We start from the raw sequence: 25,155 nt of genomic DNA on the forward strand, positions 1-25,155 counted from the left end.
AGACATATCATCTCACTGTTATTTAGTTGGTCCACAGACATATCATCTCACTGTTATTTAGTTGGTCTACAGACCTATCATCTCACTAACTGTTATTTAGTTGATCTACAGACCTATCATCTCACTAACTGTTATTTAGTTGGTCTACAGACCTATCATCTCACTAACTGTTATTTAGTTGGTCCACAGACCTATCATCTCACTGTTATTTAGTTGGTCTACAGACCTATCATCTCACTAACTGTTATTTAGTTGGTCCACAGACCTATCATCTCACTAACTGTTATTTAGTTGGTCCACAGACCTATCATCTCACTAACTGTTATTTAGTTGGTCTACAGACCTATCATCTCACTAACTGTTATTTAGTTGGTCTACAGACCTATCATCTCACTGTTATTTAGTTGGTCCACAGCCCTATTATCTCACTAACTGTTATTCAGTTGGTCTACAGACCTATCATCTCACTAACTGTTATTCAGTTGGTCTACAGGCCTATCATCTCACTAACTGTTATTTAGTTGGTCCACAGACCTATCATCTCTAACTGTTATTTAGTTGGTCTACAGACCTATCATCTCACTAACTGTTATTTAGTTGGTCGACAGACCTATCATCTCTAACTGTTATTCAGTTGGTCTACAGACCTATCATCTCACTAACTGTTATACAGTTGGTCTACAGACCTATCATCTCACTAACTGTTATTTAGTTGGTCCACAGACCTATCATCTCACTAACTGTTATTCAGTTTGTCTACAGACCTAATATATGTCCTACTGGGTATACTGTGTAAAGTTATTGACTAGAATGATTCTAATATTTACCTGAACACTATTCTCTGTGTCTGAAAGGCCTTTGGGAGCAGTATCTCCTACTCCAAGCCAACTCTCCTTGAGAAGTGACCACTCCATGGATCGACCTATCACATTTACAAATGGAGATCTCAGGTACGTACAGTGACCACTCCATGGATCGACCTATCACATTTACAAATGGAGATCTCAGGTACGTACAGTGACCACTCCATGGATATACAGCGCCTTCGGAAAGTATTCACACCCCTTGACTTTTTCCACATTACAGCCTCATTCTAAAATGGATATAAAAAAAAAAACATCTCAGCAATCTACACACAATACCCCATAATGACAAAGCGAAAACAGGTTTTTAGAATTTTTTGCATATTTATTACAAATAAAATACAGATACCTTATTTACATAAGTATTCAGACCCTTGGCTATGAGACCCGAAATTGTAATGAATACTCAGGGAGAAAAAGGTGTAGATTCACGCGCAGAGCGCGGCAGGTGTTTATTTCGCCTTCACAGAAGGCAGGAATCGTGGTCACAGGCAGGCAATGGTCATACACAGGTAGGCAAACAGGCAGGAGAATCAAAAACTAGGACTGAAGGCTAAAACTGGTTCTCACAAACGAGCTAGGAAAAGGCTTAGTAGAGTCAAAACGAACAATACCTCACAAGGCACAAACAGAATGAACTGAACTAAATAAGGAGCTAATGAGACCAGGTGAGTAACTAACACAGGTGAAATCAATGAACAAAAATGAACGACAGGGCTACGTTCAAGAACACAAAGAAACAGGGCTACGTTCAAGAACACAAAGAAACAGGGCTACGTTCAAGAACACAAAGAAACAGGGCTACGTTCAAGAACACAAAGAAACAGGGCTACGTTCAAGAACACAAAGAAACAGGGCTACGTTCAAGAACACAAAGAATCAGGGCTACGTTCAAGAACACAAAGAAACAGGGCTACGTTCAAGAACACAAGGTTGACTAAGAAAATAAATAAAGAACCTTACAGAAATTGTGCTCAGGTGCGTCCTGTTTCCATTGATCATCCTTGAGATGTTTCTACAACTTGATTGGAGTAGAGCTCCAAGACAGGATTGTGTCGAGGCACAGATCTGCAGCAGTGAAGGTCCCCAAGAACACAGTGGCCTCCATCATTCTTAAATGGTTCGGAACCAACAAGACTCTTCCTACGTAAAAATGTATGCACACATGACTGTAAGTCGCTTTGGATAAAAGCGTCTTCTAAATGGCATAATATTATTATTATTATAGAGCTGGCTGCCAGGCCAAACTGAGCAATCAGGGGAGAAGGGGCTTGGTCAGGGAGGTGACCAAGAACCCGATGGTCACTCTGACAGAGCTCCAGAGTTTATCTGTGGAGATGGGAGAACCTTCCAGAAGGATAACCATCTCTGCAGCACTCCAACAATCAGGCCTTTATGGTAGTGGCCAGACAGAAGCCACTCCTCAGTAAAAGGCACATGACAGGCCGCTTGGAGTTTGCCAAAAGGCACCTAAAGAATTTCAGACCATGAGAAACAATATTCTCTGGTCTGATGAAACCAAGATTGAACACTTTGGCCTGAATGCCAAGCGTTACGTCTGGAGGAAACCTGCCACCATCCCTACGGTGAAGCAAGGTGGTGGCAGCATCATGCTGTGGGGATGTTTTTCAGAGGCAGGGACTGGGAGACTCGTCAGGATCGAGGGAAAGATGAACGGAGCAAAGTACAGAGAGATCCTTGATGAAAACCTGCTCAGGACCTCAGACTGGGGCGAAGGTTCACCTTCCAACAGGCCAACGACCCTAAGCACACAGCCAAGACAATGCAGGAGTGGCTTCGGGACAAGTCTCTGAATGTCCTTGAGTGGCCCAGCCAGAGCCCTGACTTGAACCCGATCTAACATCTCTAGAGAGACCTGAAAATAGCTGTGCAGCGACGCTCCCCATCCAACCTGACAGAGCTTGAGAGGATCTGCAGAGAAGAATGGGAGAAACTCCCCAAATATAGGTGTGCCAAGCTTGTACCGTTATACCCAAGAAGACTTGAGGCTGTAATCGCTGCCAAAGCTGCTTCAACAAAGTACTGAGTAAAGGGTCTGAATACTTATGTAAATGTGATATTTCTGTTTTTTTATTTTTTTAAATAAATTAGCAAAAATTTCTAAACCTGTTTTTGCTTTGTCATTATGGGGTATTGTGTGTAGATTGAAGGAAAAATTAGTTTCATACATTTTAGAATAAGGCTGTAACGTAACAAAATGTGGAAAAAGTCAAGGGATCTGAATACTTTCCGAAAGGCACTGTACCTATCACATAAAGAAATATAGATCTCAGGTACGTACAGTGACCACTCCATGGATCCATATTTACAAATGGAAATCTCAGGTTCTGTTAAAATGAATTCTTGATTGAGTTTAGTAAGTTGTGCAGAAATATAATCTAATCTAAAAGAAAAGACTGTTAGTGTACAGTATTATCATTTTGGTTATACTGTACGTTTTCTATAACTGACTGACTGAGAAATATACTTCAGTTATTGATTCAGATATACATGTATAATTCTGTGTCTTTCTACATCTATATTCAAATCCTCCTTTCCACAGTGGTAAACGGGAGAGGATGTGGTCACCGTGTCTGTCCATGAAGAGTGATTGGTCCATGGACAGGCCCATTACGTTTGGAAGATATGCCAGGTAAGTGAAGAACAGAACCTTTCATATGTAGACACCGGTATGGTGCTGGAGGTAATGAATGTGAGGTTAAAGAGGCAATCTGTGATTGATATATACATTATTTTACTTTTAAATTAATGATCTATAGCCATTGACTCTTGAAGAATGTAACTTATAAATGCCTCATGATCTAAGTTCAACTGTCGTACCCCATCAGATCCCAAAATAGAAGCTTGTTTTACTCCAAGGTTTTTAAACAAACACCGTATAGCCTCATAACATGGTTAAAACTTTCATTTTTGATCTCATAAATGGCCAGTCCTGGCATTCATAGCCCCATCCATGAATTTGAAAGTAGTCACAGTTCTCCAACTCCATCCCTAAATTGTTTGCCCAAAAACCGGGGTGACCGCTTTCTTGTTGTTTCAACTGCAGATTGTCCCTTTAAAAAGTGGTGGAATTCCCCTAATTTAAAGAGGTGAGATCCAGTGAGTCTATCTGTCCAGGGCCGTATCCACAAAGCATCTCAGAAAAGGTCCTAGGAATCGGGTTAAAACCTGTTTTAAGACAACAACAAAAAACTCCCAGGTCAGAGTAGGTTTTAGGGTGATGTTGAGACACTGCTCAGACTAACTCTGAGCCAGGAGTAAAATCAACTCATAACATTTTATCTCAGCTGGTAATCACGACAGATTAAGGTACCGTAAAGGAAAGATAGTGATGACGCTCATTGACATTGTTGCAAATGATGGGGAATAACCAATCACGATGAGGCATCACCAGCTGTGAATTCTACAGCACGCTTCAGACCACCACAGTGAATGTGACTACAGTCGTGGTCAAAAGTTTTGAGATTGACACAAGTATTGGTCTTCACAAAGTTTGCTGCTTCAGTGTTTTTAGATATTTTTGTCAGATGTTACTATGGTATACTGAAGTATAATTACAAGCATTCCATAAGTGTCAAAGGCTTTTATTGACAATTTACATTATGTTTATGCAAAGAGTCAATATTTGCAGTGTTGAACCTTCTTTTTCAAGACCTCTGCAATCCTCCCTGGCATTCTGTCAATTAACTTCTGGGCCACATCCTGACTGATGGCAGCCCATTCTTGCATAATCAATGCTTGGAGTTTGTCCGAATTTGTGGGTTTTTGTTTGTCCACCCGCCTCTTGAGGATTGACCACAAGTTCTCAATGGGATTAAGGTCTGGGGCGTTTCCTGGCCATGGACCCAAAATGTCAATGTTTTGTTCCCCGAGCCACTTAGTTATCACTTTTGCCTTATGGCAAGGTGCTCCATCATGCTGGAAAAGGCATTGTTCGTCAACAAACTGTTCTTGGATGGTTGGGAGAAGTTGCTCTCGGAGGATGTGTTGGTACCATTCTTTATTCATGGCTGTGTTCTTAGGCAAAATTGTGAGTGAGCCCACTCCCTTGGCTGAGAAGCAACCCCACACATGAATGGTCTCAGGATGCTTTACTGTTGGCATGACACAGGACTGATGGTAACGCACACCTTGTCTTCTCCAGACAAGCTTTTTTCCGGATGCCCCAAACAATCGGAAAGGGGATTCATCAGAGAAAATGACTTTACCCAAGTCCTCAGTAGTCCAATCCCTGTACCTTTTGCAGAATATCAGTCTGTCCCTGATGTTTTTCCTGGAGAGAAGTGGCTTCCTCGCTGCCCTTCTTGACACCAGGCCATCCTCCAAAAGTCTTCGCCTCACTGTGCGTGCAGATGCACTCACACCTGCCTGCTGCCATTCCTGAGCAAGCTCTGCACTGGTGGTGCCCCGATCCCGCAGCTGGATCAACTTTAGGAGACAGTCCTGGCGCTTGCTGGACTTTCTTGGGCGCCCTGAAGCCTTCTTCACAACAATTGAACCTCTCTCCTTGAAGTTCTTGATGATCCGATAAATGGTTGATTTAGGTGCAATCTTACTAGCAGCAATATCCTTGCCTGTGAAGCCCTTTTTGTGCAAAGCAATGATGACGGCACGTGTTTCCTTGCAGGTAACCATGGTTAACAGAGGAAGAACAATGATTTCAAGCACCACCCTCCTTTTAAAGCTTCCAGTCTGTTATTCTAACTCAATCAGCATGACAGAGTGATCTCCAGCCTTGTCCTCGTCAACACTTTCACCTGTGTTAACGAGAGAATCACTGACATGATGTCACCTGGTCCTTTTGTGGCAGGGCTGAAATGCAGTGGAATTTTTTGGGGGGGATTAAGTTAATTTTCATGGCAAAGAGGGACTTTGCAATTAATTGTGCAATTCATATGATCACTCTTCATAACATTCTGGAGTATATGCAAATTGCCATCATAAAAACTAATAAACTGGTCTACAGACCCTCCCCTACCCTGGACGACGCTGGGCCAATTGTGCGCCGCCCCATGGGTCTCCCGGTCGCGGCCGGCTACGACAGAGCCTGGATTCGAACCAGGATCTCTGGTTCGAATCCACTGCGCCACTCGGGAGACTAATATTACTAGTGATATGTACTGTAATAGTCCTATATTACTAGTGATATGGACTGTAATAGTCCTGTATTACTAGTGATATGGACTGTAATAGTCCTATATTACTAGTGATATGGACTGTAATAGTTCTATATTACTAGATATATGGACTGTAGTAGTCCTATATTACTAGTGATATGCACTGTAATAGTCCTATATTACTAGTGATATGGACTGTAATAGTCCTATATTACTAGTGATATGGACTGTAATAGTCCTATATTACTAGTGATATGGACTGTACTAGTCCTGTATTACTAGTGATATGTACTGTAATAGTCCTGTATCACTAGTGATATGTACTGTAATAGTCCTATATTACTTGTGATATGTACTGTAATAGTCCTATATTACTCATGATATGGACTGTAATAGTCCTATATTACCAGTGATATGACTGTAATAGTCCTATATTACTAGTGATATGGACTGTAATAGTCCTATATTACTAGTGATATGGACTGTAATAGTCCTATATTACTAGTGATATGGACTGTAATAGTCCTATATTACTAGTGATATGGACTGTAACAGGCTTATATTACTAGGGATATGGACTGTAATAGTCCTATATTACTAGTGATATGGACTGTAATAGTCCTATATTACTAGTGATATGTACTGTAATAGTCCTATATTACTAGTAATATGGACTGTAATAGTCCTATATTACTAGTGATATGGACTGTAATAGTCCTGTATTACTAGTGATATGGACTGTAATAGTCCTGTATTACTAGTGATATGTTCTGTAATAGTCCTATATTACTAGTAATATGAACTGTAATAGTCCTATGTTACTAGTGATATGTACTGGAATAGGCTAATGAGGCCATATGCTAAATCAACACTGTAGAAAAAGATCAGGAGCTGAAGACCTCTCCTGATCCTCGAATCGGTTTTGTGCAGAAGTTGCAAAAATCTCTCCAACGCCTGGTCACCTATTGTCATTGAATTCAGTTTTGAAGAGCTCATTTTATGCAATTAAAGGTTAGAATACCTTGAAACTGTGATGATTTAGCCACATTGTTTCATCATCTCACTAACTGTTATTTAGTTGGTCTACAGACCTATCATCTGTGGTCCTCTGTAGCTCAGCTGGTAGAGCACGGCGCTTGTAACGCCAAGGTAGTGGGTTCGATCCCCGGGACCACCCATACACAAAAAAAAAAATGTATGCACGCATGACTATAAGTCGCTTTGGCTAAAAGCGTCTGCTAAATGGCATATTATTATTATTATCTCACTGTTATTTAGTTGGTCTACAGACCTATCATCTCACTAACTGTTATTTAGTTCGTCCACAGACCTATCATCTCACTGTTATTTAGTTGGTCTACAGACCTATCATCTCACTAACTGTTATTTAGTTGGTCCACAGACCTATCATCTCACTAACTGTTATTTAGTTGGTCCACAGACCTATCATCTCACTAACTGTTATTTAGTTGGTCCACAGACCTATCATCTCACAAACTGTTATTTAGTTGGTCTACAGACCTATCATCTCACTAACTGTTATTTAGTTGGTCCACAGACCTATCATCTCACTAACTGTTATTTAGTTGGTCCACAGACCTATCATCTCACTAACTGTTATTTAGTTGGTCTACAGACCTATCATCTCACTAACTGTTATTTAGTTGGTCTACAGACCTATCATCTCACTGTTATTTAGTTGGTCCACAGCCCTATTATCTCACTAACTGTTATTCAGTTGGTCTACAGACCTATCATCTCACTAACTGTTATTCAGTTGGTCTACAGACCTATCATCTCACTAACTGTTATTTAGTTGGTCCACAGACCTATCATCTCACTAACTGTTATTTAGTTGGTCGACAGACCTATCATCTCTAACTGTTATTCAGTTGGTCTACAGACCTATCATCTCACTAACTGTTATAGAGTTGGTCTACAGACCTATCATCTCACTAACTGTTATTCAGTTGGTCGACAGACCTATCATCTCACTAACTGTTATTCAGTTGGTCTACAGACCTAATATATGTCCTACTGGGTATACTGTGTAAAGTTATTGACTAGAATGATTCTAATATTTACCTGAACACTATTCTCTGTGTCTGAAAGGCCTTTGGGAGCACTATCTCCTACTCCAAGCCAACTCTTCTTGAGAAGTGACCACTCCATGGATCGACCTATCACATTTACAAATGGAGATCTCAGGTACGTACAGTGACCACTCCATGGATATACAGCGCCTTCGGAAAGTATTCACACCCCTTGACTTTTTCCACATTACAGCCTCATTCTAAAATGGATTAAAAAAAAAAAACATCTCAGCAATCTACACACAATACCCCATAATGACAAAGCGAAAACAGGTTTTTAGAATTTTTTGCATATTTATTACAAATAAAATACAGATACCTTATTTACATAAGTATTCAGACCCTTGGCTATGAGACCCGAAATTGTAATGAATACTCAGGGAGAAAAAGGTGTAGATTCACGCGCAGAGCGCGGCAGGTGTTTATTTCGCCTTCACAGAAGGCAGGAATCGTGGTCACAGGCAGGCAATGGTCATACACAGGTAGGCAAACAGGCAGGAGAATCAAAAACTAGGACTGAAGGCTAAAACTGGTTCTCACAAACGAGCTAGGAAAAGGCTTAGTAGAGTCAAAATGAACAATACCTCACAAGGCACAAACAGAATGAACTGAACTAAATAAGGAGCTAATGAGACCAGGTGAGTAACTAACACAGGTGAAATCAATGAATAAAAATGAACGACAGGGCTACGTTCAAGAACACAAAGAAACAGGGCTACGTTCAAGAACACAAAGAAACAGGGCTACGTTCAAGAACACAAAGAAACAGGGCTACGTTCAAGAACACAAAGAAACAGGGCTACGTTCAAGAACACAAAGAAACAGGGCTACGTTCAAGAACACAAAGAAACAGGGCTACGTTCAAGAACACAAAGAAACAGGGCTACGTTCAAGAACACAAAGAAACAGGGCTACGTTCAAGAACACAAAGAAACAGGGCTACGTTCAAGAACACAAAGAATCAGGGCTACGTTCAAGAACACAAAGAAACAGGGCTACGTTCAAGAACACAAGGTTGACTAAGAAAATAAATAAAGAACCTTACAGAAATTGAGCTCAGGTGCGTCCTGTTTCCATTGATCATCCTTGAGATGTTTCTACAACTTGATTGGAGTAGAGCTCCAAGACAGGATTGTGTCGAGGCACAGATCTGCAGCAGTGAAGGTCCCCAAGAACACAGTGGCCTCCATCATTCTTAAATGGTTCGGAACCAACAAGACTCTTCCTACGTAAAAATGTATGCACACATGACTGTAAGTCGCTTTGGATAAAAGCGTCTTCTAAATGGCATAATATTATTATTATTATAGAGCTGGCTGCCAGGCCAAACTGAGCAATCAGGGGAGAAGGGGCTTGGTCAGGGAGGTGACCAAGAACCCGATGGTCACTCTGACAGAGCTCCAGAGTTCCTCTGTGGAGATGTGAGAACCTTCCAGAAGGACAACCATCTCTGCAGCACTCCACCACTCAGGCCTTTATGGTAGAGTGGCCAGACGGAAGCCACTCCTCAGTAAAAGGCAAATGACAGCCCGCTTGGAGTTTGCCAAAAGGCACCTAAAGACTTTCAGACCATGAGAAACAAGATTCTCTGGTCTGATGAAACCAAGTTTGAACTCTTTGGCCTGAATGCCAAGCGTTACGTCTGGAGGAAACCTGGCACCATCCCTACGGTGAAGCATGGTGGTGGCAGCATCATGCTTTGGGGATGTTTTTCAGCGGCAGGGACTGGGAGACTCGTCAGGATCAAGGGAAAGATGAACAGAGCAAAGTACAGAGAGATCCTTGATGAAAACCTGCTCCAGAGTGCTCAGGACCTCAGACTGGGGCGAAGGTTCACCTTCCAACAGGCCAATGACCCTAAGCACACAGCCAAGACAATGCAGGAGTGGGTTCGGGACAAGTCTCTGAATGTCCTTGAGTGGCCCAGCCAGAGCCCTGACTTGAACCCGATCTAACATCTGTGGAGAGACCTTAAAATAGCTGTGCAGCGACGCTCCCCATCCAACCTGGCAGAGCTTGAGAGGATCTGCAGAGAAGAATGGGAGAAACTCCCCAAATATAGGTGTGCCAAGCTTGTACCGTTATACCCAAGAAGACTTGAGGCTGTAATCGCTGCCAAAGGTGCTTCAACAAAGTACTTAGTAAAGGGTCTGAATACTTATGTAAATGTGATATTTCTGTTTTTTTAATTTTTGATAAATTAGCAAAAATGTCTAAACCTGTTTTTGCTTTGTCATTAAGGGGTATTGTGTGTAGATTGAGGGAAAAAATAGTTTAATCAATTTTAGAATAAGGCTGTAACGTAACAAAATGTGGAAAAAGTCAAGGGATCTGAATACTTTCCGAAAGGCACTGTACCTATCACATAAAGAAATATAGATCTCAGGTACGTACAGTGACCACTCCATGGATCCATATTTACAAATGGAAATCTCAGGTTCTGTTAAAATGAATTCTTGATTGAGTTTAGTAAGTTGTGCAGAAATATAATATAATCTAAAAGAAAAGACTGTTAGTGTACAGTATTATCATTTTGATTATACTGTACGTTTTCCATAAGACTGACTGAGAAATATACTTCAGTTATTGATTCAGATATACATGTATAATTCTGTGTCTTTCTACATCTATATTCAAATCCTCCTTTCCACAGTGTTAAACAGGAGAGGATGTTGTCACCGTGTCTGTCCATGAAGAGTGATTGGTCCATGGACAGGCCCATTACGTTTGGAAGAGATGCCAGGTAAGTGAAGACCAGAAGCTTTCACATGTAGACACCGGTATGGTGCTGGAGGTAATGAATGTGAGGTTAAAGAGGCAATCTGTGATTGATATATACATTATTTTACTTTTAAATGAATGATCTATAGCCATTGACTTTTGAAGAATGTAACTTATAAATGCCTCATGATCTTAGTTCAACTGTCGTACCCCATCAGATCCCAACATAGAAGCTTGTTTTACTCCAAGGTTTTTAAACAAACACCGTATAGCCTCATAACATGGTTAAAACTTTCATTTTTGATCTCATAAATGGCCAGTCCTGGCATTCATAGCCCCATCCATGAATTTGAAAGTAGTCACAGTTCTCCAACCCCATCCCTAAATTGTTTGCCCAAAAACCGGGGTGACCGCTTTCTTGTTGTTTCAACTGCAGATTGTCCCTTTAAAAAGTGGTGGAATTCCCCTAATTTAAAGAGGTGGGATCCTGTGAGTCTATCTGTCCAGGGCCTTATCCACAAAGCATCTCAGAAAAGGTCCTAGGAATCGTGTTAAAACCTGTTTTAAGACTGAAAAAACTCCCAGGTCAGAAGTTGCTCTCGGAGGATGTGTTGGTACCATTCTTTATTCATGGCTGTGTTCTTTATTCAAAATTGTGAGTGAGCCCACTCCCTTGGCTGAGAAGCAACCCCACACATGAATGGTCTCAGGATGCTTTACTGTTGGCATGACACAGGACTGATGGTAACGCACACCTTGTCTTCTCCAGACAAGCTTTTTTCCGGATGCCCCAAACAATCGGAAAGGGGATTCATCCGAGAAAATGACTTTACCCAAGTCCTCAGTAGTCCAATCCCTGTACCTTTTGCAGAATATCAGTCTGTCCCTGATGTTTTTCCTGGAGAGAAGTGGCTTCCTCACTGCCCTTCTTGACACCAGGCCATCCTCCAAAAGTCTTCGCCTCACTGTGCGTGCAGATGCACTCACACCTGCCTGCTGCCATTCCTGAGCAAGCTCTGCACTGGTGGTGCCCCGATCCCGCAGCTGGATCAACTTTAGGAGACGGTCCTGGCGCTTGCTGGACTTTCTTGGGCGCCCTGAAGCCTTCTTCACAACAATTGAAGCTCTCTCCTTGAAGTTCTTGATGATCCGATAAATGGTTGATTTAGGTGCAATCTTACTAGCAGCAATATCCTTGCCTGTGAAGCCCTTTTTGTGCAAAGCAATGATGACGGCACGTGTTTCCTTGCAGGTAACCATGGTTAACAGAGGAAGAACAATGATTTCAAGCACCACCCTCCTTTTAAAGCTTCCAGTCTGTTATTCTAACTCAATCAGCATGACAGAGTGATCTCCAGCCTTGTCCTCGTCAACACTCTCACCTGTGTTAACGAGAGAATCATTGACATCATTCTCAAAACTTTTGACCACGACTGTACATCAAATGTTTGATATAATTTTTGCCTGACACGATAAATTTGCCTGCTCTTAATTATTGTCTAATATGTTTCCATGCATAACCTTTTTGTTTAACCAATTGTGATAGTTGCTAAAAGCGGAATTTTGACAATATTACTGTTATACGTCACTCCCGTTTAACAACACTAAATGACTTTGGCACAGTAGGCATCAAGTCACTTGCCGATTTAATATTGCATACATCATTTGAAAGGGCTATTAATATGAGCCCTAGATGCCTTCAATTGCCCAATTTAGACATATTTTTTAATAACGCGATGTTGCGCTCCAAATGGATAACTTGAAACAACATGATGTAGGTAATTAAATAATCCAAGGGAAAACGTATTTATTTATTGGCCTAGTGGTTATAAGTATTTAGGCATATCATGTGAAATAGGCATCATGTGAAATAGGCATCATGTGAAATAGGCATCATGTGAAATAGGCATCATGTGAAATAGGCATCATGTGAAATAGGCATCATGTGAAATAGGCATCATGTGAAATAGGCATCATGTGAAATAGGTATCATGTGAAATAGGCATCATGTGAAATAGGCATCATGTGAAATAGGCATCATGTGAAATAGGCATCATGTGAAATCATTGTCAAAAGCACAAGACTGTTGCATAATAATAATAGTAATAATAATAGTAATAGTAATAATAATAGTAGTAATAGTAATAATAATAATAATAATAATAATAGTAATAATAATATAGAAATATCCAGATATTGATGTTTCTGTCATATAGAAACATCCCAACAGTCAACATGAAAGATGGATCGTTATTAAATCCTGCATATTCACACAATGAAAAAACCCTCCTCGATCTTTCCACAGTGTTAAACAGGAGAGGGTGTGGTCACCATGTCTGTCCATGAAGAGTGATTGGTCCATGGACAGGCCCATTAAGTTTGGAAAAGATGCCAGGTAAGTGAAGAACTGCTTCTACATTCCTGTAAATCTGGTAGGTTAGCTCCTGTTATTAATAGTCAATCCTTAAAACAACCACATTTCTCTACCATATTGTGTACAGTGAGCTGACAGCCAGTCTGCTGACAGAGGACCACTTCAGATGCTCAGTGTGTACAGAGTTTCTCAAAAAGCCAGTCTCCATCCCCTGTGGACACAGTTACTGCAGACAGTGCATTGAGACCTACTGGAACCAGCCTGACCTGACAGGAAAGTACGACTGCCCCCAGTGCGGAAAGAGATTCAGAACACGTCCTGACCTCCTCACTAACTCAGCCTTGGAGAAGGTGATTGGGAAACTCCACCAGGCAGGGTTCAAGGTCCCTGCTCTTCCCAGTCACTGCTACGCTGGACCTGAAGATGTGGCCTGTGATCTCTGCACTGAGAAACAGCTCAAAGCTGTGAAGTCCTGTCTGACCTGCACTGCCTCCTACTGCGAGAGTCACGTCAGGCATCACTACACCGTAGCAGCTCTGCAGAGACACACCCTGGTGGAGGTGACTGGACACCTGGACCAGAAACTGTGCCAGCTGCACCACAGAGCTCTGGAGGTCTTCTGTAAGACAGACCAGGTCTCTGTTTGTCTTCTGTGTGCCTTGCAAGACCACAGAAGCCATGATGTCATAAAGAATGAGAGAGATGCTGAAGAGGTGGGTGTGTCTATAGTCTGGACTAGTGTGTGGTTGATACTGATGAGGTGGGTGTGTCTATAGTCTGGACTAGTGTGTGGTTGATACTGATGAGGTGGGTGTGTCTATAGTCTGGACTAGTGTGTGGTTGATACTAATGAGGTGGGTGTGTCTATAGTCTGGACTAGTGTGTGGTTGATACTGATGAGGTGGGTGTGTCTATAGTCTGGACTAGTGTGTGGTTGATACTGATGAGGTGGGTGTGTCTATAGTCTGGACTAGTGTGTGGTTGATACTGATGAGGTGGGTGTGTCTATAGTCTGGACTAGTGTGTGGTTGATACTGATGAGGTGGGTGTGTCTATAGTCTGGACTAGTGTGTGGTTGATACTGATGAGGTGGGTGTGTCTATAGTCTGGACTAGTGTGTGGTTGATACTGATGAGGTGGGTGTGTCTATAGTCTGGACTAGTGTGTGGTTGATACTGATGAGGTGGGTGTGTCTATAGTCTGGACTAGTGTGTGGTTGATACTGATGAGGTGGGTGTGTCTATAGTCTGGACTAGTGTGTGGTTGATACTGATGAGGTGGGTGTGTCTATAGTCTGGACTAGTGTGTGGTTGATACTGATGAGGTGGGTGTGTCTATAGTCTGGACTAGTGTGTCGTAGATACTGATGAGGTGGGTGTGTCTATAGTCTGGACTAGTGTGTGGTTGATACTGATGAGGTGGGTGTGTCTATAGTCTGGACTAGTGTGTGGTTGATACTGATGAGGTGGGTGTGTCTATAGTCTGGACTAGTGTGTGGTTGATACTGATGAGGTGGGTGTGTCTATAGTCTGGACTAGTGTGTGGTTGATACTGATGAGGTGGGTGTGTCTATAGTCTGGACTAGTGTGTCGTAGATACTGATGAGGTGGGTGTGTCTATAGTCTGGACTAGTGTGTGGTTGATACTGATGAGGTGGGTGTGTCTATAGTCTGGACTAGTGTGTGGTTGATACTGATGAGGTGGGTGTGTCTATAGTCTGGACTAGTGTGTGGTTGATACTGATGAGGTGGGTGGGTGTGTCTATAGTCTGGACTAGTGTGTGGTTGATACTGATGAGGTGGGTGTGTCTATAGTCTGGACTAGTGTGTGGTTGATACTGATGAGGTGGGTGTGTCTATAGTCTGTACTAGTGTGTGGTTGATACTGATGAGGTGGGTGTGTCTATAGTCTGGACTAGTGTGTGGTTGATACTGATGAGGTGGGTGTGTCTATAGTCTGGACTAGTGTGTGGTTGATACTGATGAGGTGGGTGTGTCTATAGTCTGGACTAGTGTGTGGTTGATACTGATGAGGTGGGTGTGTCTATAGTCTGGACTAGTGTGTGGTTGATACTGATGAGGTGGGTGTGTCTATAGTCTGGACTAGTGTGTGGTTGATACTGATGAGGTGGGTGTGTCTATAGTCTGGACTAGTGTGTGGTTGATACTGATGAGGTGGGTGTGTCTATAGTCTGGACTAGTGTGTGGTTGATACTGATGAGGTGGGTGTGTCTATAGTCTGGACTAGTGTGTGGTTGATACTGATGAGGTGGGTGTGTCTATAGTCTGGACTAGTGTGTGGTTGATACTGATGAGGTGGGTGTGTCTATAGTCTGGACTAGTGTGTGGTTGATACTGATGAGGTGGGTGTGTCTATAGTCTGGACTAGTGTGTGGTAGATACTGATGAGGTGGGTGTGTCTATAGTCTGGACTAGTGTGTGGTTGATACTGATGAGGTGGGTGTGTCTATAGTCTGGACTAGTGTGTGGTTGATACTGATGAGGTGGGTGTGTCTATAGTCTGGACTAGTGTGTGGTTGATACTGATGAGGTGGGTGTGTCTATAGTCTGGACTAGTGTGTGGTTGATACTGATGAGGTGGGTGTGTCTATAGTCTGGACTAGTGTTGGCAAACGTTGTATGATTGTGGGTTTTACAGAATGTCCCTTTTAATCTCCATTAGGATGTAGCATTAGTCCATATTAAGGAAAAACAGTCCCATTTTACGTGTTGTTTCCTATGCTGTTCTGGTTTAGCAGAATCTGGAAGTATAACACATTGCCCCCTGAGCGTCTGTACTGCATTATATTACTTTAATGATCTATTGTCTTCTGTCAAGGCAAAAAACACAAATCAACACGAACAGGCTGCGTTGAGATTGGAAGCAATATTACAGAGCGATGTCCAACAAGAGAAAACAGAACTAACCAACACGATCCAACTGGAACAGGTGCTGTATTATGTCAGCAACTTCCTAGATCTGTCGGATTCCCTCTGGTGTTTGGAATTATCCCAACTCTTTTCTCATTATGTTATTTGTCCCTCAGACTTTAGAGAAAGCTACCTGGGAACTGACCTATCATGCAAAACATTTCTACAGAGGCTTTGAGGATGTTCTTACCAAAGGTGAGTTATATTACTGCTGAATGACTACCTTTAATGACTTGTACCACAACATGAGGATGTTCTTAACAAAGGTGAGTGATATTACTGCTGAATGACTACCTTTAATGACCTGTACCACAACACGAGGATGTTCTTACCAAAGGTGAGTGATATTACTGCTGAATGACTACCTTTAATGACCTGTACCACAACATGAGGATGTTCTTACCAAAGGTGAGTGATATTACTGCTGAATGACTACCTTTAATGACCTGTACCACAACATGAGGATGTTCTTAACAAAGGTGAGTGATATTACTGCTGAATGACTACCTTTAATGACCTGTACCACAACACGAGGATGTTCTTACCAAAGGTGAGTGATATTACTGCTGAATGACTACCTTTAATGACCTGTACCACAACATGAGGATGTTCTTACCAAAGGTGAGTGATATTCCTGCTGAATGACTACCTTTAATGACCTGTACCACAACATGTTATCGTGTGTTTCCTGTGATCGTCAGACTGGACAGCAGACAGTGTTGTGGTGGCTGCCCTCGGTCGTCCCATAGATCTTGGGATGTTATATGACTGCCGCAATGACTCGTATTGTTCAGGTACCGTATGTTTTTCCAGTTTTAAAGACTTCAAAGTATTGTGGGTGTATTTATTGTTTTGCTCAGGTACCATATGTGTGTAGAGTATAGCATACTCTGTTTTATCCAATGTTTAAAAGCATGGCCTGCATCAGCGCTGGGCTATCAAAGCTATCTATTTTGTCGAGTGCTGGACATTATAGTTTGTCTTGTGAATAGTTCATATTGTGAAATATGTACTATAATATATTGTGACGTTTTGTAAGTATTGTGGGTGTATTTATAGTATCTACTGCTGAGGTATAGTGTATTTTAGGGGACCGAGTGGCACAGCGGTCTAAGACACTGCATTGCAGTGCTAAAGGTGTCACTACAGACCCGGGTTCGATCCCGGGCTGTACCACAACCGGCCCTGATCGGGAGTCCCATAGGGCGGCGCACAATTGGCCCAGCGTCCTCCGGGTTAGGGGTGGGTTTGGCCGGGGTAGGACGTCATTGGCCCAGCGTCCTCCGGGATAGGGGAGGGTTTGGCCGGGGTAGGACGTCATTGGCCCAGCGTCCTCCGGGTTAGGGGAGGGTTTGGCCGGGGTAGGACGTCATTGGCCCATCGTCCTCCGGGTTAGGGGAGGGTTTGGCCGGGGTAGGACGTCATTGGCCCAGCGTCCTCCGGGTTAGGGGAGGGTTTGGCCGGGGTAGGACGTCATTGGCCCAGCGTCCTCCGGGTTAGGGGAGGGTTTGGCCGGGGTAGGACGTCATTGGGGCAGCGTCCTCCAGGTTAGGGGAGGGTTTGGCCGGGGTAGGACGTCATTGGCCCAGCGTCCTCCGGGATAGGGGAGGGTTTGGCCGGGGTAGGACGTCATTGGGGCAGCGTCCTCCGGGTTAGGGGAGGGTTTGGCCGGGGTAGGACGTCATTGGCCCAGTGTCCTCCGGGTTAGGGGAGGGTTTGGCCGGGGTAGGACGTCATTGGCCCAGCGTCCTCCAGGTTAGGGGAGGGTTTGGCCGGGGTAGGACGTCATTGGCCCAGCGTCCTCCAGGTTAGGGGAGGGTTTGGCCGGGGTAGGACGTCATTGGCCCAGCGTCCTCCAGGTTAGGGGAGGGTTTGGTCGGGGTAGGACGTCATTGGCCCAGCGTCCTCCAGGTTAGGGGAGGGTTTGGCCGGGGTAGGACGTCATTGGCCCAGCGTCCTCCGGGATAGGGGAGGGTTTGGCCGGGGTAGGACGTCATTGGGGAAGGCAGGTTCATTTGAGGATTTGCTGGTTTAAGCTGTGACTCAAAATATTACAAGTAATTGGTCTTATCAGAGTGGTGGTTGTATAATTTAAAGTTATCAAATTATTTCATAACCTCCTTTTACCCAAATAATAATAAATAATTTAAAAGTCTAAAATTCTTAAGATAATTAAAGTTTCTTATTTCCTTAGATTTGTTTCTGTGGAACAACAAGACCATTGCTTCAATGCAACTGTCCCTCCCTCGGCCTCACACAGAGGTGAAGTGTGTTGAAGGAGACTCCCTACAGGATAGGTTCAGGGCTCTGGATGTGACCACTCCTCTGAGAGCCAGTGTCCTGTCTGGACTGGTGGAGGTCGGTGGTGCTGCTGGATACCTGAACCATCCTGTTCAGTCCACACTGCAGGACCGGGTCACTCTACACTACAGAACCACTACCAGACTGGACATGCTCAGTCACCGGGTGCTTCAGGAGGAGACAGACAGAACACAACACAAGGCAACCCATGTGGTGATGGCTGTTCTCTACGGAGCTCAAGCATTCTTTATCTTTGACAGCAACCACATCAGCGGACAAAGGAATGCAAGAAGAGAGAGAACCGAGATGCAAGATGTGATCAAGAAGATGCTCTCCACCTTCAATTCAGAAGACATATTCTCAAGTTTGACAGACTCAGAGAAAATAGACAGTTTGTTGTATCAATGCACCTTGCACAGTGATGTAGATCCAACAACCACAATGGATTATGACACAACAGTAGAGGTGTACCAGTCGTTGCCGAGGCGTCTGGGGCAGCAAGGAGAGAAAGCAGTGCCTGTTCGTGTCTGGCTGTACCCTCTGAAGAATCTGGACCATGCAGCGGCTTGTGTTTCATTTGAGATCAGTGAAGACCTGCTCATCAGAGCTGAGAAAGTTCTGGAACACCTGAGACGGGTCACAATGAGGTGCCAGGACATGATGGCAGACCACACCAATGCCTATGTGATGAAATGGTTCCCTTATGCCAAGGACAAACTTACACAGTTTTCAGAGTCACTGTCCGAGTATCAGGTGGAGTTTCAGAAAGCACTGGCCAAAGCCACAGAGTTCATTAGAGAAAATGGTGAATCATGTTTGTTGTGGCTGAGAGAGATTCTCAAGATACACGATCAGTCACCATTCGCTCCTCAGGCTTTAGACCGTTGGCTTCACATTAAGGAAGCTGAGGTGAATGCTGTTAACATCTGCAAAACCAAGAACCTTCCCATAGTGAAATCTGAGAAGGAGCTGGAGAAAGTCCTTCTAGATTCACAGACAGACAGGGTGCTGTGTTTCACTCTGACCTCACTGGAGGATGAAGATCCATTCCTCTCCACTATGAAGCAGCACTCACTCTCTGTACAAGAGAACGCCACGAACCAATCTGGGATCACTGACCTGCAGAAGACACAGGTCAGTCAGAAAATTCAATCTGACCTCCGCTTGTTCACCAAATCCTATGAAGACAGAAGAGATGGAGAGTGTATCAAGTTCATTGCAGCAGTTATACCAGATATCAGTGTTCCTGGATCCTCCATTCGTCTGTATCAACAAGGCAGTCTCATCAGCACCAACTTCCAGCTGGGATTAAAACCTGATCCAGTCCGGGTAGCAGAGATAAAACATAGCTGTGTCATCCTGAAGTTTCCCCAGTCAACCATCAGGAGACCTGAGAGGTACAGAGTAGAGTACAGAGTCGTGACCACTGGTGTTAGTGAGGCTAGAGAACGACCATGGAATGAGGTAGTCACCCCGGCTCCTGCAGAAACCTGCGTAGTACCAGGTTTGAAACCATGCACACGGTACCAGATCAGGTACTCTGTCATAGAGCACTCTGGTATGAGCGACTTCAGCAAGGTCATTGAGGTCAAGACCCTGAGATCCCCACCTGAACATCTGAATGTGAGCCGGCTGCTGAACAAAACCAATGAAACCGTCAAAGTGACTTGGTTCCAGCCTGAGTGTGAAGATAGTGCCCCTGTACTCCACTACAAAGTAGACTATAAAGAGGCAGGACTGGAGGGCTGGTCTACCATGGTGACAGCTGACTGTTACTGTGATGTAACTCTGAACCTCAGTACCTGCTACAGAGTCAGAGTATCAGCTGTCTATGGAGAAGGAGACACGAGTGAAACCACCAGAGAGACAGATGTCCCAGTCTACGGTGAGCTACATCAAATCAATATAACTTGATATGCATGTGAAGATTATTTTAATATGTAAGGCATCGTTCTGGCTTAAACTAAATGAAAATAAAGAGCCATCTGTGTATATTGGACTTTCGAAGATCAATAATGAAAGTTTTTTATGTTCTATTTGTACTGCTTGATATAACATCATTACTGTCTTCCATTGATATAACATCATTACTGTTGTCACATAGGGACATGTCTTCCATTGATATAACATCATTACTGTTGTCACATAGGGACATGTCTTCCATTGATATAACATCATTACTGTTGTCACATAGGGACATGTCTTTCATTGATATAACATCATTACTGTTGTCACATAGGGACATGTCTTCCATTATAACATCATTACTGTTGTCACATAGAGACATGTCTTCCATTGATATAACATCACATCATTACTGTTGTCACATAGGGACATGTCTTTCATTGATATAACATCATTACTGTTGTCACATAGGGACATGTCTTTCATTGATATAACATCACATCATTACTGTTGTCACATAGGGACATGTCTTCCATTGATATAACATCATTACTGTTGTCACATAGGGACATGTCTTCCATTGATATAACATCATTACTGTTGTCACATAGAGACATGTCTTCCATTGATATAACATCATTACTGTTGTCACATAGGGACATGTCTTCCATTGATATAACATCATTACTGTTGTCACATAGGGACATGTCTTCCATTGATATAACATCATTACTGTTGTCACATAGGGACATGTCTTTCATTGATATAACATCATTACTGTTGTCACATAGGGACATGTCTTCCATTATAACATCATTACTGTTGTCACATAGAGACATGTCTTCCATTGATATAACATCACATCATTACTGTTGTCACATAGGGACATGTCTTCCATTGATATAACATCATTACTGTTGTCACATAGGGACATGTCTTCCATTGATATAACATCACATCATTACTGTTGTCACATAGGGACATGTCTTCCATTGATATAACATCATTACTGTTGTCACATAGGGACATGTCTTTCATTGATATAACATCATTACTGTTGTCACATAGGGACATGTCTTCCATTGATATAACATCATTACTGTTGTCACATAGGGACATGTCTTCCATTGATATAACATCATTACTGTTGTCACATAGGGACATGTCTTCCATTGATATAACATCATTACTGTTGTCACATAGAGACATGTCTTCCATTGATATAACATCACATCATTACTGTTGTCACATAGAGACATGTCTTCCATTGATATAACATCATTACTGTTGTCACATAGGGACATGTCTTTCATTGATATAACATCACATCATTACTGTTGTCACATAGGGACATGTCTTCCATTGATATAACATCATTACTGTTGTCACATAGGGACATGTCTTTCATTGATATAACATCACATCATTACTGTTGTCACATAGGGACATGTCTTCCATTGATATAACATCATTACTGTTGTCACATAGGGACATGTCTTCCATTGATATAACATCATTACTGTTGTCACATAGGGACATGTCTTCCATTGATATAACATCATTACTGTTGTCACATAGGGACATGTCTTTCATTGATATAACATCATTACTGTTGTCACATAGGGACATGTCTTCCATTATAACATCATTACTGTTGTCACATAGGGACATGTCTTCCATTGATATAACATCATTACTGTTGTCACATAGGGACATGTCTTTCATTGATATAACATCATTACTGTTGTCACATAGGGACATGTCTTCCATTATAACATCATTACTGTTGTCACATAGAGACATGTCTTCCATTGATATAACATCACATCATTACTGTTGTCACATAGGGACATGTCTTCCATTATAACATCATTACTGTTGTCACATAGAGACATGTCTTCCATTGATATAACATCACATCATTACTGTTGTCACATAGGGACATGTCTTTCATTGATATAACATCATTACTGTTGTCACATAGGGACATGTCTTCCATTGATATAACATCATTACTGTTGTCACATAGGGACATGTCTTTCATTGATATAACATCATTACTGTTGTCACATAGAGACATGTCTTCCATTGATATAACATCATTACTGTTGTCACATAGGGACATGTCTTCCATTGATATAACATCATTACTGTTGTCACATAGAGACATGTCTTCCATTGATATAACATCATTACTGTTGTCACATAGGGACATGTCTTCCATTGATATAACATCATTACTGTTGTCACATAGAGACATGTCTTTCATTGATATAACATCATTACTGTTGTCACATAGGGACATGTCTTCCATTGATATAACATCATTACTGTTGTCACATAGAGACATGTCTTCCATTGATATAACATCATTACTGTTGTCACATAGAGACATGTCTTCCATTGATATAACATCATTACTGTTGTCACATAGGGACATGTCTTCCATTGATATAACATCATTACTGTTGTCACATAGAGACATGTCTTCCATTGATATAACATCATTACTGTTGTCACATAGAGACATGTCTTCCATTGATATAACATCATTACTGTTGTCACATAGGGACATGTCTTTCATTGATATAACATCACATCATTACTGTTGTCACATAGGGACATGTCTTCCATTGATATAACATCATTACTGTTGTCACATAGAGACATGTCTTCCATTGATATAACATCATTACTGTTGTCACATAGGGACATGTCTTCCATTGATATAACATCATTACTGTTGTCACATAGAGACATGTCTTCCATTGATATAACATCATTACTGTTGTCACATAGAGACATGTCTTCCATTGATATAACATCATTACTGTTGTCACATAGAGACATGTCTTCCATTGATATAACATCATTACTGTTGTCACATAGAGACATGTCTTCCATTGATATAACATCATTACTGTTGTCACATAGAGACATGTCTTCCATTGATATAACATCATTACTGTTGTCACATAGAGACATGTCTTCCATTGATATAACATCATTACTGTTGTCATATAGGGACATGTCTTTCATTGATATAACATCACATCATTACTGTTGTCACATAGGGACATGTCTTCCATTGATATAACATCATTACTGTTGTCACATAGAGACATGTCTTCCATTGATATAACATCATTACTGTTGTCACATAGGGACATGTCTTTCATTGATATAACATCATTACTGTTGTCACATAGGGACATGTCTTCCATTGATATAACATCACATCATTACTGTTGTCACATAGGGACATGTCTTCCATTGATATAACATCATTACTGTTGTCACATAGGGACATGTCTTCCATTGATATAACATCATTACTGTTGTCACATAGAGACATGTCTTCCATTGATATAACATCATTACTGTTGTCACATAGAGACATGTCTTCCATTGATATAACATCATTACTGTTGTCACATAGGGACATGTCTTTCATTGATATAACATCATTACTGTTGTCACACAGGGACATGTCTTCCATTGATATAACATCATTACTGTTGTCACATAGGGACATGTCTTCCATTGATATAACATCATTACTGTTGTCACATAGAGACATGTCTTTCATTGATATAACATCATTACTGTTGTCACATAGGGACATGTCTTTCATTGATATAACATCATTACTGTTGTCACATAGGGACATGTCTTCCATTGATATAACATCATTACTGTTGTCACATAGGGACATGTCTTCCATTGATATAACATCATTACTGTTGTCACATAGAGACATGTCTTCCATTGATATAACATCATTACTGTTGTCACATAGGGACATGTCTTCCATTGATATAACATCATTACTGTTGTCACATAGAGACATGTCTTCCATTGATATAACATCATTACTGTTGTCACATAGAGACATGTCTTCCATTGATATAACATCATTACTGTAGTCACATAGGGACATGTCTTTCATTGATATCATCATTACTGTTGTCACATAGGGACATGTCTTCCATTGATATAACATCATTACTGTTGTCACATAGAGACATGTCTTCCATTGATATAACATCATTACTGTAGTCACATAGGGACATGTCTTTCATTGATATACCATCATTACTGTTGTCACATAGAGACATGTCTTTCATTGATATCATCATTACTGTTGTCACATAGGGACATGTCTTCCATTGATATAACATCATTACTGTTGTCACATAGAGACATGTCTTCCATTGATATAACATCATTACTGTTGTCACATAGGGACATGTCTTCCATTGATATAACATCATTACTGTTGTCACATAGAGACATGTCTTTCATTGATATAACATCACATCATTACTGTTGTCACATAGGGACATGTCTTCCATTGATATAACATCATTACTGTTGTCACATAGAGACATGTCTTTCATTGATATAACATCATTACTGTTGTCACATAGGGACATGTCTTTCATTGATATAACATCATTACTGTTGTCACATAGGGACATGTCTTCCATTGATATAACATCATTACTGTTGTCACATAGGGACATGTCTTCCATTGATATGACATCACATCATTACTGTTGTCACATAGGGACATTTCTTCCATTGATATAACATCATTACTGTTGTCACATAGAGACATGTCTTCCATTGATATAACATCATTACTGTTGTCACATAGAGACATGTCTTCCATTGATATAACATCATTACTGTTGTCACATAGGGACATTTCTTCCATTGATATAACATCATTACTGTTGTCACATAGAGACATGTCTTCCATTGATATAACATCATTACTGTTGTCACATAGAGACATGTCTTCCATTGATATAACATCATTACTGT

The 25,155-nt window shown here is 41.7% G+C and overlaps 1 protein-coding gene across 1 annotated transcript in view; it reads left to right on the forward strand.

Moving 5' to 3' along the window:
* LOC311115561 (uncharacterized protein) overlaps positions 1–25,155 on the forward strand; it is a gene marked incomplete at its 3' end in the record, with an annotated part of 52,495 nt that overhangs the window by 18,702 nt on the left and 8,638 nt on the right. Inside the window, exons 6-15 of the mRNA XM_084190712.1 lie at positions 855–950; positions 3,427–3,516; positions 8,114–8,209; positions 10,748–10,837; positions 13,121–13,210; positions 13,317–13,902; positions 16,028–16,138; positions 16,236–16,314; positions 16,821–16,913; positions 18,314–20,305. Coding sequence (XP_084046838.1) covers positions 855–950; positions 3,427–3,516; positions 8,114–8,209; positions 10,748–10,837; positions 13,121–13,210; positions 13,317–13,902; positions 16,028–16,138; positions 16,236–16,314; positions 16,821–16,913; positions 18,314–20,305 — 3,323 coding nt within the window. The remainder of the gene's footprint in view (positions 1–854; positions 951–3,426; positions 3,517–8,113; positions 8,210–10,747; positions 10,838–13,120; positions 13,211–13,316; positions 13,903–16,027; positions 16,139–16,235; positions 16,315–16,820; positions 16,914–18,313; positions 20,306–25,155) is intronic.

This window comes from Coregonus lavaretus (genome assembly GCF_964263955.1).
Source record: "Coregonus lavaretus genome assembly, contig: HAP1_SCAFFOLD_1092, whole genome shotgun sequence".
Classification (NCBI taxonomy): domain Eukaryota; kingdom Metazoa; phylum Chordata; class Actinopteri; order Salmoniformes; family Salmonidae; genus Coregonus; species Coregonus lavaretus.